At 37.0% G+C, this 14,792-nt stretch overlaps 3 protein-coding genes across 3 annotated transcripts in view; 2 read left to right on the forward strand and 1 right to left on the reverse strand.

Moving 5' to 3' along the window:
- The window catches only part of LOC126372936 (serine/threonine-protein kinase SIK2), a 62,286-nt gene extending 56,129 nt beyond the window's left edge, over positions 1–6,157 (forward strand). Inside the window, exons 7-9 of the mRNA XM_050018845.1 lie at positions 976–1,202; positions 2,464–2,660; positions 2,870–6,157. Of these exons, the coding sequence (XP_049874802.1) occupies positions 976–1,202; positions 2,464–2,660; positions 2,870–5,357 (2,912 nt within the window). The 3' untranslated portion in view covers positions 5,358–6,157. The remainder of the gene's footprint in view (positions 1–975; positions 1,203–2,463; positions 2,661–2,869) is intronic.
- A 5,940-nt stretch (positions 6,158–12,097) lies between these two features.
- LOC126373036 (5,10-methylenetetrahydrofolate reductase) lies at positions 12,098–13,512 on the forward strand. Its single transcript, XM_050018991.1, has 2 exons — positions 12,098–12,566; positions 13,003–13,512. The coding sequence occupies exons 1-2, from the start codon at positions 12,248–12,250 to the stop codon at positions 13,506–13,508; spliced, it is 825 nt and encodes a 274-aa protein (XP_049874948.1). The 5' UTR covers positions 12,098–12,247; the 3' UTR covers positions 13,509–13,512.
- An 82-nt stretch (positions 13,513–13,594) lies between these two features.
- LOC126373039 (transcription factor Adf-1-like) lies at positions 13,595–14,611 on the reverse strand. The gene is made up of 2 exons (XM_050018994.1): positions 14,342–14,611; positions 13,595–14,154 (listed from the first exon to the last, which is right to left on the reverse strand). Exons 1-2 carry the CDS (start codon positions 14,472–14,474, stop codon positions 13,664–13,666), a joined length of 624 nt encoding a protein of 207 aa, XP_049874951.1. The 5' UTR covers positions 14,475–14,611; the 3' UTR covers positions 13,595–13,663.
- Positions 14,612–14,792: the final 181 nt, after the last annotated feature.

A 14,792-nucleotide genomic window follows, 5' to 3' on the forward strand; every position in this document is an offset into this window, starting at 1 on the left:
TATAATGTCGCCAAAAAAGCATTGTTGTTGTTTTTTTTTTTGACCTGGAAACTGGCACCTTTACTTTGGTGCCATAGATATACTATAAAAAAAAAGTATACATTTGCCGCCATTTTCCCGCGCGTTGGAAAATAAATTGGAAAATTTTTGTGTTTCGTTTAAAATTACGTCGTCGTAGAAAAAGTATTGTATGCAACGTTGTATAACTAGGTCAAAAAATGCTCGTGGCGTCTCTTATTGCGATGTTCGCCAAGGCTCACATCGCAACTCACGCCACTCGCATTTTTTGACCCTTCTTATACAACTGTTGCATAAAATACTATTTTCTACTCCTCTACTTTAATCTGGCATTTAAATAACCAAAAAGTCTAATATAAGTACATACATAATTAAACTCTTTGAAAAAGTGTACGCTCTATGGCCTATAAAAGCATTGTTTACAAAGTGTAACTGTACTATAATGTCGCCAAAAAAGCATTGTTGTTTTTTTTTTTTGACCTGGAAACTGGCACCTTTACTTTGTTTGGTGCCATAGATATACTATAAAAAAAAGTATACATTTGCCGCCATTTTCCCGCGCGTTGGAAAATAATTTTTGTTTCATTTAAAATTACGTCGTCGTAGAAAAAGTATTGTATGCAACGTTGTATAACTAGGTCAAAAAATGCTCGTGGCGTCTCTTATTGCGATGTTCGCCAAGGCTCACATCGCAACTCACGCCACTCGCATTTTTTGACCCTTCTTATACAACTGTTGCATAAAATACTATTATTGAAAAAACAAATAGTACAGGGCAGTAGAATACAGAGAACTTTACAGACAAGAGGTTGTTGTACATCCATGAGTTAACTAAACAGCCGATATCGACATAGTAGGCCAAAGGCCTAATCGATAATTGATAGTATTATTAAGAACAAACCCAAATTAGGCACACTTATAGCGCATAAACTTATTGCCATTTACCTCCTATTACAGATTGCGAGTCTCTCATTCGAAAGATGCTGGTCCTTGAACCAATGAAGCGGTATACCATAGAGCAGATAAAGAAGCACCGGTGGATGGCAGCGGAGCCCTACACGCCCCCGATAGTGTCTGCGGACCCGGCTCGAAGCCCTGCCCACACCGCTTCGAACAACGAACCTAATGAACAAGTGCTGCGGCTTATGCAGAGCCTTGGAATTGATCCTGTCAAAACTAAGGAGGTGAGTGCCATAAGTATCTATTTCATGACTAAAGTCGGCGTATCTAATGAGACATAGGCCGCGATTCCTGCAGACACCTCCTAATTTTATTTTAAGTTATACCTGTCCTTTTCTTAACTGCCGGAAATGAAAGGGACGGATGATTGACAACTGTTAATTTTAAATGAATGAGTGAATCAACGAATAACCCGGGCGAATCAAATACGTATTTCGTTCGTATGCAAACTGTTTGATGTGTGCTGTTAACTTAATTAGGTCGGGTTATTGACCAATGTGAAATTGTTAGAGGGTTGTTTTAGATTTGTGCCTAAAATTGACTTGTGTTCCATAAATTTTATGTCTGTCGATTACCTGTCTCTTTCCTTTGTGGTGCAGATAAAAATGACAGGTATAACTTAAAATAAAATTAGATGATAGAACATATACTTGGGTTACACGGAGGAGTATTGTATAAGTACGTATGTTATGTTATTGGATATGTCCTTAGAAATGGTTCAGTACGATCTTATTTACTCTGAACCGGCGTGCTTGTATAAAACGTTTGATGAACATGGAGGAAGCAAAAGAAGTGTGTCAGGAACGAAGCAAATGGAATTCCATAGTCTCTGCTTACCCCGGTGGGAAATACGCGTGAGTTTATATATGTATTGTATGTTATCCTTAGAGGAGAAATTAAATTTTCTCGAATGTTTATTTTATGTAGGACTGCTTTCTACTTTCCTTTCCTTAGTCATTTACATACAGGAATAATTCTACAATGCTACTTTGGGAGACAACATGACAGTTTATTTCGCCAGCTAAAATATAAATTAAGGAAAGCTACTTTCTTTGAACACGTCAAAAATAACATCGTTCGTGCAATGTAAGCACTACAAATGTACTTTATTTTACGCTGAGTCAGAACCTATTCAGTGGCGCTGTATAAGCTTTTATGAACGCGCTGTTGTTTGTACTTCAACCACAGCGTTGGTAGATTTATGTGTTTAGACTATCATTCGTCTAACAGTATGTTTTCTTGGGAGTAGGTACATGGTCTTGCAAGTTGGATTGATATGTCTATCTGATGTACCAGAGTGACGTCAGAAACAAAAGTACACACCTACGTCTCATTCGTACGTTAGAAAAGAACATTTTGTTTGTGTACAAAACTAGTGGTTTTGTGTTTAGTAAAAATGTTAAAAATTTATGTCAAAAACTGTTAACACGGTAAATAGTTATATTCTATATGGCACCTACTCAAAGAAGCTACTGTCTGTTTCAGAGTCTTCGATCAAATAGCTACGACCACCACGCAGCAATTTACCTGTTGCTCTTGGAACGGCTTCGGGCGAGAGCGGCCAGTGGCGCGTCTGTTTCCAGCAGTGCTGAACGAAACAGACCATCGCGACGACCCTCCTCCGTAGCTGACCAGGCGCTCGCTCGGGAAGCCCATGAAGCCAGACGGGAACATCACAATAGGTATGTAGTTTTATAACATTATAGTCTCACATCTGCCAAGTAGATCTATTAATGGATTTAAGAAGAATAATGTAATCCCACTAGAAAGTACTGCGAATTGCATATAAATAAAACAGATCAAATATAAACACAGGCACCCATAAAGATAAACTGCGCAATAAATGATAGTACCTATTGACGTACTACATTGTAGTCTGTTTGGATTGCAGATTGCTTCATGCTGGGGACCCGCAGAGAGAGTACAGCAGGGCAACTCCTACTATATCCGCTACGCCAGTGGACTCCTCGTCTGCCGAAACGCAGCGGTTACTCTCCCTTGCCGGCGTAAACATGACTGAACAAAGACTGCTCCAACGAAACTCCGATCCTTCAGACACGCACAGGAGCTTTCTAGTCGGAAACCTTGATACCCTCACTAGGAATCACGAATCAGAGTCGACGAGGCTGCTCTCAATGAGGAATATTGACGTGTCACAATCAAGTCAAAGGCTGAGCACTAAGCTAAACGAAACCGCTGTCCCGAATCACAGACTCCTCTCCGCAACATATGAACAACAACAGAACATATTAAAACAATCCAGCGAAGATTGCCGGCGCCTGTTGCAGCAATCGACGACAGTCGGACCGGATACTGGCAAAAACGTTAACGACGGGAGGCTCTTAACATCTTCAAGTTTTGATTCCAAATGCGCTATTGATGGCGGTAGAAGTTCATCAGCGACCGACCACAATGCGATTGCAAATTTTCTCCAAAATTCAGCTTCGGCAACTAATTTCAACGTTGATTCCATGAAGTTGCCAGGTTCAACTACTTTCACAATGTGTTCCGAAGCAGCTAAACTTATGAATACATTGCAACAGTCACCGCTGCCGTTAAAGGGCACAGTAAATTTAAGTACTAGTCCAATACCCACGCAACTTGCAGAGTCTAAGCTAACTAGCGTTCTAGAACAACCAAAGCCATTAGAGTCGAGTAGACTGGTATCCCAAGCACAGCAACAGGATTTAAGCCGACTGCAGACAAGCACGCCACCATTCAAAGATTACATGAATCCTCATCTTCCAGCATATTCATATTTACAAAATGCTGTACTGCCGCCCATTTCAAATGCAACTGATGCAAATTTTCCAATAAATTCGACTGCACCAACTGAATTATATCCGACCGCACTTTATAGACCTGATAGCAAGTTTTCATTGAACCGGTATACTACAGGACAGACTTACACGCAGAGCCTTTCAAGTAACACAGTAGAGTCAACAAAATTTCAGCAACAGTACTCTTCTTCAACAGACGAGGGATGTGAGACCGATATGGAGGATGTGGCAAACGTTCCAAGTGGAGTTCAAAACCGACTAAGCTCGTATGCAAGCTCAAGTTCTAGCAGCGGAGTCGTCACCTTCTTTAACAACAAAAGTCTCAGTCAAAACCTCAGTTGCGATTCGTCACAGTCTAATTTCTCGACGTTTGAAAGCCTCGATTATCAGTTGTCCGATTGTTCCAGTGAATTGGCCAGTAGTTTACCCAGTTGCACTTCAAACGAAGACAAATTAGCTTATGAGAACAGTTCTCTCGTCAATACCAGTCCAATGCATCCATGTGTGTACATTTCTTCGTATAATAATAAAACTCCGGGTACAGGACTTATGACTCGGCATAACCCGATCAATTATCAATCAACTAATAAAAATTGTCCCCGAGCAATGACGCGAAGTCCTGTTGACTTCAGAGAAGGACGTCGTGCTAGTGATGGTTTGGTCGCACAACAAGCAGCACAGTCCAATGAAACTCAAAAGAATACATTAGCATTCAATAGTCAACGACTCAATGAAAACTGTAAAGCGAAAGGAGTTCTGGAGCTACATCTAGTCCAACAGGAAGCCCAAAAACTGAAAACTCAGTATCAGTCCACTATTCCCGTGGAAGAGATGACACAAAGGCAGCTTCAACATAATCAGTTCGCCGCAACATTCAGTCCACACTATTTAGACACAAAGAATCCGACGCCTAAACGCATTAGTCTTCCAGAATCGTTCAATTATTCGAGTACCTCCCCGCCGATGCCAGCCAGTCCTAAAATGGTGTCTCAGCTGCAGGAGTCTGACCTTTCGCACGGGACCTCCGCGCAGAACAGCAAGCCTCCTTTACAACAGCAACTGATGCAGCACAGGCTGTTCCAACAAAAGAGACAATTGCTCCAGAAGCAGATGACTCCCCCCAATTTGCCTGCGCACGAGATGGGAGCGCTACACACGTTGCAAGTCGGTCTTAGCAGACGGCAGATGCTCCGACAACAGAGCTACAAGATAGCTCAACAGCAGCAGATCTTACCACCACTGCCATTGACTGAAACTGAGAATAGAGACTTACTTGCTTTCCAGGCTATAGTGGAGGGTCCGAACCGCTCAAAAGCCAAGCCGGAGGAGAACCAGGAGGACGTATCAAAGTTCGCATATCAGGGCTCGATGGAGATAAGCATATTGAATAAAGATAGGTTAGGTAACGAGAATTGGTCAAACTTGCCGTCCAACCTGCAAAGCGCGTGCCAGATCTCGGAGTTGGCGTCGCGGCGCGAGGCGCGCGATCCCGAGGACGCGGCCGCGCATGCCGGCGACGCGCCGCTGTGGCCCGCGCATTGGAACGCCGCGCTCTTCCAGCCGCAGCCCTGCTTTCAGGTATTCCAACAGATCAACTAAGTAGATCTCCTAACGTAGCCGTAGACAGTAGTGTTTGTGCACTCCACGTCGAGGTCGAGGTGCCTCCGACATTTACGACCGCAGCGAAGGCTAGAACACAGAATGGTCTCATTGTATGTAGTTAGTGTAGCGTCTTGTTGAGCATAATAGAACGATTACACTTCTAGGGTGCATGACAATAATTAGTGCTTTAAAACGTATTACTATGTAACTGCCGATGGTTGACCGATGTGAAAATAAACACACGTACATGTGCGTTATTGATTAATTCGCATATTACAATTAGAAATATCAATATTAAGATATACTTAAAAATGCACTTGGTACTTTACATACATTTGTTGTTATGTATCAAAATAAAACACCTAATTGTAGTTCAATATACGTACTTTGTCTATTTTGAAGAATTAATCCATTCCTGTGAAATGTCTAGAAAATCTTTATCTAGCAATTCCTTTTAATGGATTTTACATACTTGCCAAGTTCTGTATTAGATGTCGAGAATTAATTAAATGCATTTTATTTTGTATCCAAATACAGGCATCACAACATTATGTTCCTATATATTTTCACTATGTTCTATTCGACTCCATAGTACATTATTTTCTTAGGTATAAGTATCTATTTATTGTTAATGTTGTAAGTTATCGGTACTTGTTTTCTTTGTGAGAGTCTGTATAGAGTTTTGTTATTATTTGCTAATAGTTTTAATTGAACTATGACCTTATGTATGTAAGATGTGATAGCTTTACTTAGAAGCAAGTTTTATTTAAATACAAGTAAATGTAAAATTTATAAAAGCTCTTTGTTTTATTTTGTCACCTTATTATTTGGTATCAAAGCTTATTTATGTAGATGACACAAACGCATGTGCAACCTAAATTATCTACAAATAATAGCACGAATAATTAGAAATATACGGGTAAGTTGATCCTGCAATGCATATCGATTTCCAAAAAGAAGCAGTTGATATAAGATTAAAGAAACGGAGAATAAAGTTGACACTTGGGTAGTTATATATTAAAAAAACATTAATATAACATTATCAGAAATTAGAAGAATAAACAAGAATTTAAGAGCCTTAATTTAATATATTGTAGTCAGTACGTATGACTACATCGCGAAGTAACGACCCACCCGCCTGACAGGGTTTCAAGCAAGCAAGGTTTGCTCTGAAAGATACATTTTGCGATCAATGTCTAATGTTTAAAGGAAAAAAAACTTATCAATAATAAAACTAGAGAAGATCAGGACCCCTTAACTATGTCTCTCGTAAGTATGTCCAAATTATTGAAGAATATTCGTATTTTTTCTTAAAATGGGTACAGACTACAGACGTCAAGGTAAACCGCGTGCGACGATATGATGACTTCAACGCTTATCGGAGGGATTCGTCCGAGTTTGCAAAAGACAGGAAAATGTCAAGGGTCAAGGGGAGGCCTTTGTCCAGCAGCGGGATCAGCTAAGTTAGCCTAGCTATAAGATAAGATAATAATGCTAAGTTCCGTTTATGGAACAGGACTCGTACCTAAGTGTGTTTAATTTATCAATTGCAGTCGAACTGGCAAGGCCACAGTCTGCCGCCCACCGCTGGGATGCTGCCGCTCAGTGAGAGCCCTATTCTGGAGCTGACGGAACAAATGGAATCCATATAGAATTAGTTTCCAGGGCCTATTGCAATAGATACTCTACAGGGTGTTAGTGACATCGTAACGAAAACTTTGAGAGATGATTCAGGCCATAAATCTGAGTTGATATCAAATGGAATTTTCCGTCGCAAAAGTATGGAACGGATAATAATTTAAATAAGCTCTAAAATTTTCATGACTTCTCCGACAGGAAATTCCACTTGATATCGACTCAGAATCATGGTCTGAATCATCCCCTTCAGTATTCGTTACAGTGTCACTAACACCCATACCTACTTGTATGGCTACTGTATGTACTTGTATGGGGTGTAAGTGTCATCGTAACGAATACTGAGAGGGATGATTCAGCTGATTATTCTGAGTTAATATCAAGTGGAATTTTCCATCGCAAAAGTATAGAATTGAAAATAATTTTAAAAAACTAAAAAAATAACATGAATTTTGCGAAAGAAAATTCCACTTGATATTAACTCAGAATCATGGTCTGAATCATCCCTCTGAGTATTCGTTACGATGTCACTAACACCCTGTATAGTTGAAGGTAGTGTGAAATGTTGATTCGATGACAACCACAATCACGAGATAAATACGAGAATTTCTACTGCAGGCATATCCATTGCAAAACTTCTTTTAAATGATGTTTCCGTTCAGTTTACCCTGCGTTATGTACTTCATCAGTATGTACCGTACTGAACATCATCTATGCTCGCGTTCGTCCAGAGTTGTGTGGAGATTTTATTTAGATCGAATTTTGTAGGTACAACCTTTAGTAACCTTTACTTACAAAAGCTGTGCAAGAAGCTTAAACAATCAACAACTTTCGGATTTGTATTCTATCGTCGTCATTACATCGGCTTTTTCCCGTTATTAAGTTTTTTTTAACGTGACATATTGTAGATTTGCCGCAGATGGCATTAAGTACTTGGCCGGACAAATGGGGAGCGCTGAAGGCTCTCACCCGGTACAACGTTTAAGACAACAGGCCCAAATTTACCGGTTATATGGACCGAATTTGCCGCCCTAGGCTTCAGCCTACTCACTACTTGCTACTTACTACTGCTACTTACTACTTGCTACGTTGCCCAAAAAAAAAAAAAACATAGATGGCACTGTACAGAGTTCACTTCGTCTTTCAAGGATAACAGACATAAGTACGAATCTTTGTTTTTGGGTATAAATGCCCTTATTGTTCATCTTCCAACCATTATTGTTCTGATCATAATAAAGAGAAGCAATAAATGTAGCAACATAATAGGGTCGTGTACTAGGTTCAAGATAAATTATGAAATTCTGATTACTAAATAAAGACACATCTAAAACTAACGAAAAACATTTTCTTTTTTCTATTAAACTTATTTATGAATTTTAATCAAGAAAAACGTAATAATAAGTCCGACATTTTGTCACGTTTTTCTATGACGTCACAGAGTGCTTTTTCATACAAATTCCATAGTAATTTCGTGTTTTGACGTTTAGTAAAAAGTAACTGATTTGACTAGTTGGAAACTAGCCTATTATATATCATATCTGATCCAAGTATCAAGCATCAATTATTTTTATATATCCCACCACATGCCCCTCTCTCTGCCATTACATTATATTTTTTGAATAATTATTTACCCGAGTAATGAGGAAATAGGTAATTATCACGTTAAAGCTGCACAACGCCATCTATATTGTTTTTGGGGAACGTAACCTGGAAAGCGTCTCATTGTATCGAAGATATGACGTCACTACTTGTACGAATTAGATACTTACTAAACATTTTTCACAAAAAAAATTGCATAAGTTTGGCATATCCAAACTTAATTAAGTATGCATACCTATGTATTTATCTTACTCTACACGACGGTAAGAATAAAAAACATCCAATTTTTCATTTACACATGGCCATATACAATGTTGGTGACATCGTAACGAATAGGTACCTACTGAGGGCGATGATTCAGACCACGATTCTGAATTGATATAAGTGAAATTTCCTATCGGAAAACTCATGCCCATTTTAGTGTTTTTTTTTCAGGGCCATACTTTTGCGACGAAAAATTCTACTTGATAACTAAGTACTCAGAATCATGGTCTGAGTCATCCATCAAAGTTTTCGTTACGATGTCACTAACACCTGTGTGTTGCTAATAGCGACGTTTTCTTGTAATAAATGGCAATGAAATATCTAAGTCAATATAATTAAAAAATACTTAATCAACAAACCTTATGAATTATTACGGTTATAGTGATAAACAAAGCGACAATATCAATGTAGGTTAACTTTTAGAAGTGGTGTAACTTTTATTATAACGAAATATGTATAAGCAAGCTATGTACTGCTATATGCACTTGGGTATTTAATCTTTACACATAAAATAATGTATAACGAACCGAACAGTCATACGGATAAGTTACTTATTGCCAATTATAATTGAGCAAATAATAATGGTACCATAAAACTACAATTGAATGTGGCTATAATTATAACAACTTGTTTTATAATATTTCTGTAAATATGTTATCTGTGTATTAAGTACGTTATCTTAAAAACCAAGACTGAATTCAGTGTCAATTCAGAACCATTGAAACAAATACCATCTGAAAAAGTATAAAAAGATCGGATATATTGAGTGGACTAGGTATATGCAGTCAACTTAGGATGTTTATTGATAAATCCCGTGGAAATGTTTTGAAAAACTAAAGATGGTAAAGAACACAATTTTATTAATTTGAAGACGCTAAAATTATATCGATTTACTGGCACAGTGATATTACGACATAAAAATAAAATTTTAAAGTTAGAAACTTAAAATTCAGATGAAATTATTTCTGCTTCGTTGTATTGCTATTTATAATATGCTTATCTCGATGAATTCTACGCTAACGTGTGAAATAATAAACAATCAGAAGCAGCTCTTTTCTTACTAGACCATATAAAGTAGCATCTGATTAGCGTGCGGGGACATGCGGTGGGGAGAGGTGAATGTCCTTCTCTATAGTACGATTATACTATGTGTATTCTGTGGTAGTAGGTATAATAGTTACTCCATGGTTTTAGCGTCGTCAATGATAACATTGTAATCATTCCTGATTGAATTCGAAGTGTTCCTTTGGATTTTTTACACAGTCTAATAGGACTTAATTAGACATATCAAATAGTCATATTTAATTGGTATGAACAGAGGGATATATCTTTGATGGTATGTAATAAATAAGAATGATAGAGAAACTGTGATTGCAGCAGATAAGGACTCAGATGACATAGAAGTGGAAACCAAAAACCTCAATAATCATTTGTACCATTTTTAACCGCATTTAGTGGAATATATTAGAATTATACCTAATTATTGTCTTGTAGGATCGGAAGAACACGTTCAACAAATGTTCATAATTTATTTAAATAATTGGCCCCGATTCCTGCAGACACCGCCTAATTTTATTTTAAGTTATATCCGTCATTTTCATATCCGTCGAAAAGGAAAGGGACGGATGATTCACAGCTCTTAATTTTAGGAAGAATGAGTAAATGAATGAATAACCCGGGCGAATCAAAAGGTACGTCGCTGGTATGCAATCCGTTTGACGTGCTGTCTACTTAACTGTGTCGGGTTATTGACGGATGTAAAATTTTTAAACGGTTGGTTTAGATTTGTGCTTAAAATTGACGTGTGTTCCATAAATTTTATGCTTGTCGATTACCCGTTCCTTTCCTTTTCGGCGGATAAGAAAATGACAGATATAACTTAAAATAAAATTAGATGGTATTTACAGGAATTAGCACCAATGTGTTAGTTTATTCTTCATTTATCTACAACAACTGAAGATATCGTACGTACCTATAGTATAGGTGTTTGTTTTATCAGTTGCGATATTACAATTTAACGTTTATATGGATTGTTCACGTTGAGCCGTGGTAGCCGAGTTGTTAGAACGTTTGACTCTCACTGTAAGGTCACGGGTTCGAATCCAGCACGGGCCTAAACCTATGATTTTCGAAAACGTTTTTCGAATTCATGTTTGGGTCATAAATGATTATCACGTGCTCAGCGGTGAAGGAGAATACCGTAAAGAAACCCACATACTCGAGAAAACTCGTTTTCGGGGGTTTGTGACCTAACCAGTATTGGGTTGGCTTTCCCTTTGCGGGTTGGAAGGTCAGACAGGCAGTCGCTTCTGTAAAAAACCGGACCTGTCAAATCTTCAGGTTAGGTAAACGGACCCTGTAAGAAACGGGATAACCCTAGGGAGATGTTGTGGATGGATTGTTTACCTAAATTTATATGAAAATTATTTATGTCATTGTAACAATTATTTATTATTATTTACTTGAGAAATAGCAATAATTCTTTTTCAAATTTAAGATAACGATTAATTTAAAATATAGGCACAGATAGTAGCAAACTAGCAATCCACACGCCAGATTGTACCTTATAATTAAAATCAATTGTGTTTTTGATACATTAATTTCTATTCTAATTTTAATGAACACGTTCAGTACGAAGCTTTACCGAACCATAACAATAACTTATACGTAAGACACATTTACTTAGTACCTTTACGATAAGATCTAACTAAATATACTAGAAAAATCGTAGAATAGGCGTTTGGAGGCTTTTACACGATTAGTATACCTAATTAACATCATTGTACTATACCGCCATTGTCAAGCAAGGTCATGTTATTCGCATAGTTAGGTTCTAGTTAAGTAGTCAATTTTATAAATGAAGTAGTGAAGTAGAAAGCAATGTGTACTACGAGTATGACTGTATTCGAACATTGTTATAGAGCTTAATACAAACGGCTTCTCGATTTAGTTAATAGTGTTTTATATAATTTGTTACACAATTTGTTTCGGTTGTGAATCGGCTGGTTGGTAATCAATGTATAGTCAATACAGTGATTCATTTAAAAAAAAAATGTTTCATTACATCCCTGTTTTATTTTTTAGTTGACAAAGTACCTACCTAAATAATACATGATAAAGTTACCTGTACTTCTGAACTCAAAGTAGGTACCTTATATTACGAAATTCACACAAAATCCAATAAACACCCATTACTTATCGTATTTTTTTCTTATTGGCAATAAACTTTACGTGTCTTATCAAAAGTCACGATAACGTCATTGACGTAGAGTCTTTTCGCTCGTTGATACCGAGTTTTATACGAAAACAGTCTTATTAATAAGTACAGTGTAACAATACTGAGTATTCTTCTATTCTAACAATCTACTCAAAATACGAGATCTTCAGACATGTCTGAAGCGAAAATAACCGACTTAATCAAGACTGACGAATTTACATACTCGTTTGAAGTGACTCCTAACATTGCGTTGGATACAATAGACAATTTGGGTTCGGAACCTTTATTCATTTCAATTACATGGCATGCAAAGTCTCTTGAACTTAATCATTGGGACGTTGGGCCACTGAAATTAGCAAATAATTTAACAGCTAAAGGATATAACGTGTTATTGCATTTGAGTTGTGATCTCCTGAAGAGAGAGTATTTGAACGGGCTCCTACAGTTTCTACAAGAAAAGAAGATTTGCAACCTATTCGTTTTTTTGGGAGGTAAGTTAGTTGTAGATAGAGATCTAAATTGAACTGAAAACTATATCTACCTACTGGTTTAGAAGATATCGTAGTCGTGCAATGGGTCAATTGAAGAAATAAACGTGACTCTACATGGTGATACAGTTGCGAAACTTGACTTCAAATACGTTTTCGTAAATAATAAGTATACAAGGTGTTAGTGACATCAAAACGAATACCAAGGGGGATGATCCAGCTCATGACTCTGAGGTAGGTAATAACAAGTGGGATTTTCCGTCGCAAAATTCATGGTTTTTTTTAATTATTCTCAATTCTATACTATTGCGGAAACTCCCTCTTGATATCAACTCAGAATCATCCCTCAAAGTTTTCGTTAAATTGATATATAAGTACCTATAAGTAAATGTTTCATTTTACGGTATAACTTTGTATTAAAAACATGCCTTGTTTTCAGAAAACTACGATCGCGATTCGAACTCATCTGATTTTAAGAGCACCAAAGAATTGATTGAGTACATAAGAAAACGCACTGGAAATTACTTTTGCATTGGTGTGGCCGGATTTCCTGATCAGTCCGATAACAGATTTCCAAGTCTAAAGGAAAAGATTGAAAGCGGAGCAGATTTCATTTTAACCCAAGCTTTTTTCGATATTGATAGTTACCAGAACTTCGTAAAGAAATGTGAATCGCAAGGCATTACTATCCCTATTATACCTGGTTTATTCCTGTATGAGAGTCATAAAGAACTAATCAGTTTTACTAATTTATGTAAAGTCAAAGTGTCAGATAAATTGTTAAAGTACGCGGAAATCGATCCAAATTATATCGGCACAGACGTCGTAAAGAAGTTGGTACAAGATATTATTAAAGCTGCTGTTGGTTTTAAACATGTCCATCTCTTTACTTTAAATAAGTTAGAAAGAGTGTCTGGATTTGTAAAAGAAATACAAAATATGTAGCTTCTGTGTTACTTTTCTGTTAAAATTCTTTTTGTTCAGGATAATTATTTTTAGAAATAGGTACTTCAAAGAAAAATCAATAAGGATAGGTAATCATTATAAAGTTTATTGTGGTAGATAATAAATATCAAAATAGGTCTACATAATATAACTATTTACTCTTCAAATTTATTCACTTCACCTACAGTGGATAACATTTTAATTTCAGCTTCATGTACTAATTTATGAACCTCGAATTTAATATTCGACTGATCTTTCCTTGGTAGTTTTTTTAACTGTTTGCTCATGGATAAAAAGAAGTAGTCAGTTTCGTCAAGTTCTGACATTTTTCTTTTACTTTCTTTTGGCGGTTCGAAAACGTAAACCATGTCATCTAACAAGTTTTGTTCACTGCTCTTTGTTCTGTGTCGCGGACTTCTATTGCTTATTGAGTTTTCCGATATATCTATAAACGAAGGCTTTTCTGGAAAATGATCTGATGTAAGATCTTCTTCCCCGTCATTATTTTTTTCTCTACCTAAGTACGGCAGCAAAAATTCCATTTCGTTTTCAAGTTTCCAAGGGGTCATGTTCTTTTTACGTCGTCGTTTTCGGCTATTTGTGTAACAATTTCTTAACTTTGACCATCGCACTTTGCAGTCATGACCTGAAATACATAAAAAAAAACAGATTGTAGGATTTTTTAAAATAGCTACCCAGCCAACACGCCGACTTTTGATAAATAAGTGAAAATGTAAACATTAGCAACGAGTTATGAATATAATGATGAATAAAGATCAACAAATTAAATTTAGGATAGAAATTTGAATAAAAAAGAATATGAAAAAACTTACTAGTTGTGTGTAACTGCATGGCGATTTCATCCCATGCAACAGTACGTGCATTATGATCTCTGTATTCAGGTAAACCCGAGTCATACAACACAGGGTACCGCTCTACGAGCTGTATTAACTGTGCGTCACTCATTTATCCAAACTCTACCAGAAGTGGTGAAAAACTTACTACTTGTTAATAAACAATACGTGTATGACACCTTTGCGTGGCGTGGCGTGGCGACATTTTCATGGACAATACGTAACGCGACGCGTCTGATTAGCATCAGAACCGTCAGAGGGCGTGTTGTGTTGCTCTATGACACTCTTTTAGTGATTTTAACCTCTAACTCTACTTACATCTACTAACTCTACTGAACAACAATAAAAAGGTATAAAAAATCATAAATGTAAAAATACAAACTGTGAAGTGTATTGTAACAAAGATTAATTGAAATTGAGCGCTAAAAAT

This window comes from Pectinophora gossypiella, chromosome 15 (genome assembly GCF_024362695.1).
Source record: "Pectinophora gossypiella chromosome 15, ilPecGoss1.1, whole genome shotgun sequence".
Taxonomy (NCBI): Eukaryota; Metazoa; Arthropoda; class Insecta; order Lepidoptera; family Gelechiidae; genus Pectinophora; species Pectinophora gossypiella.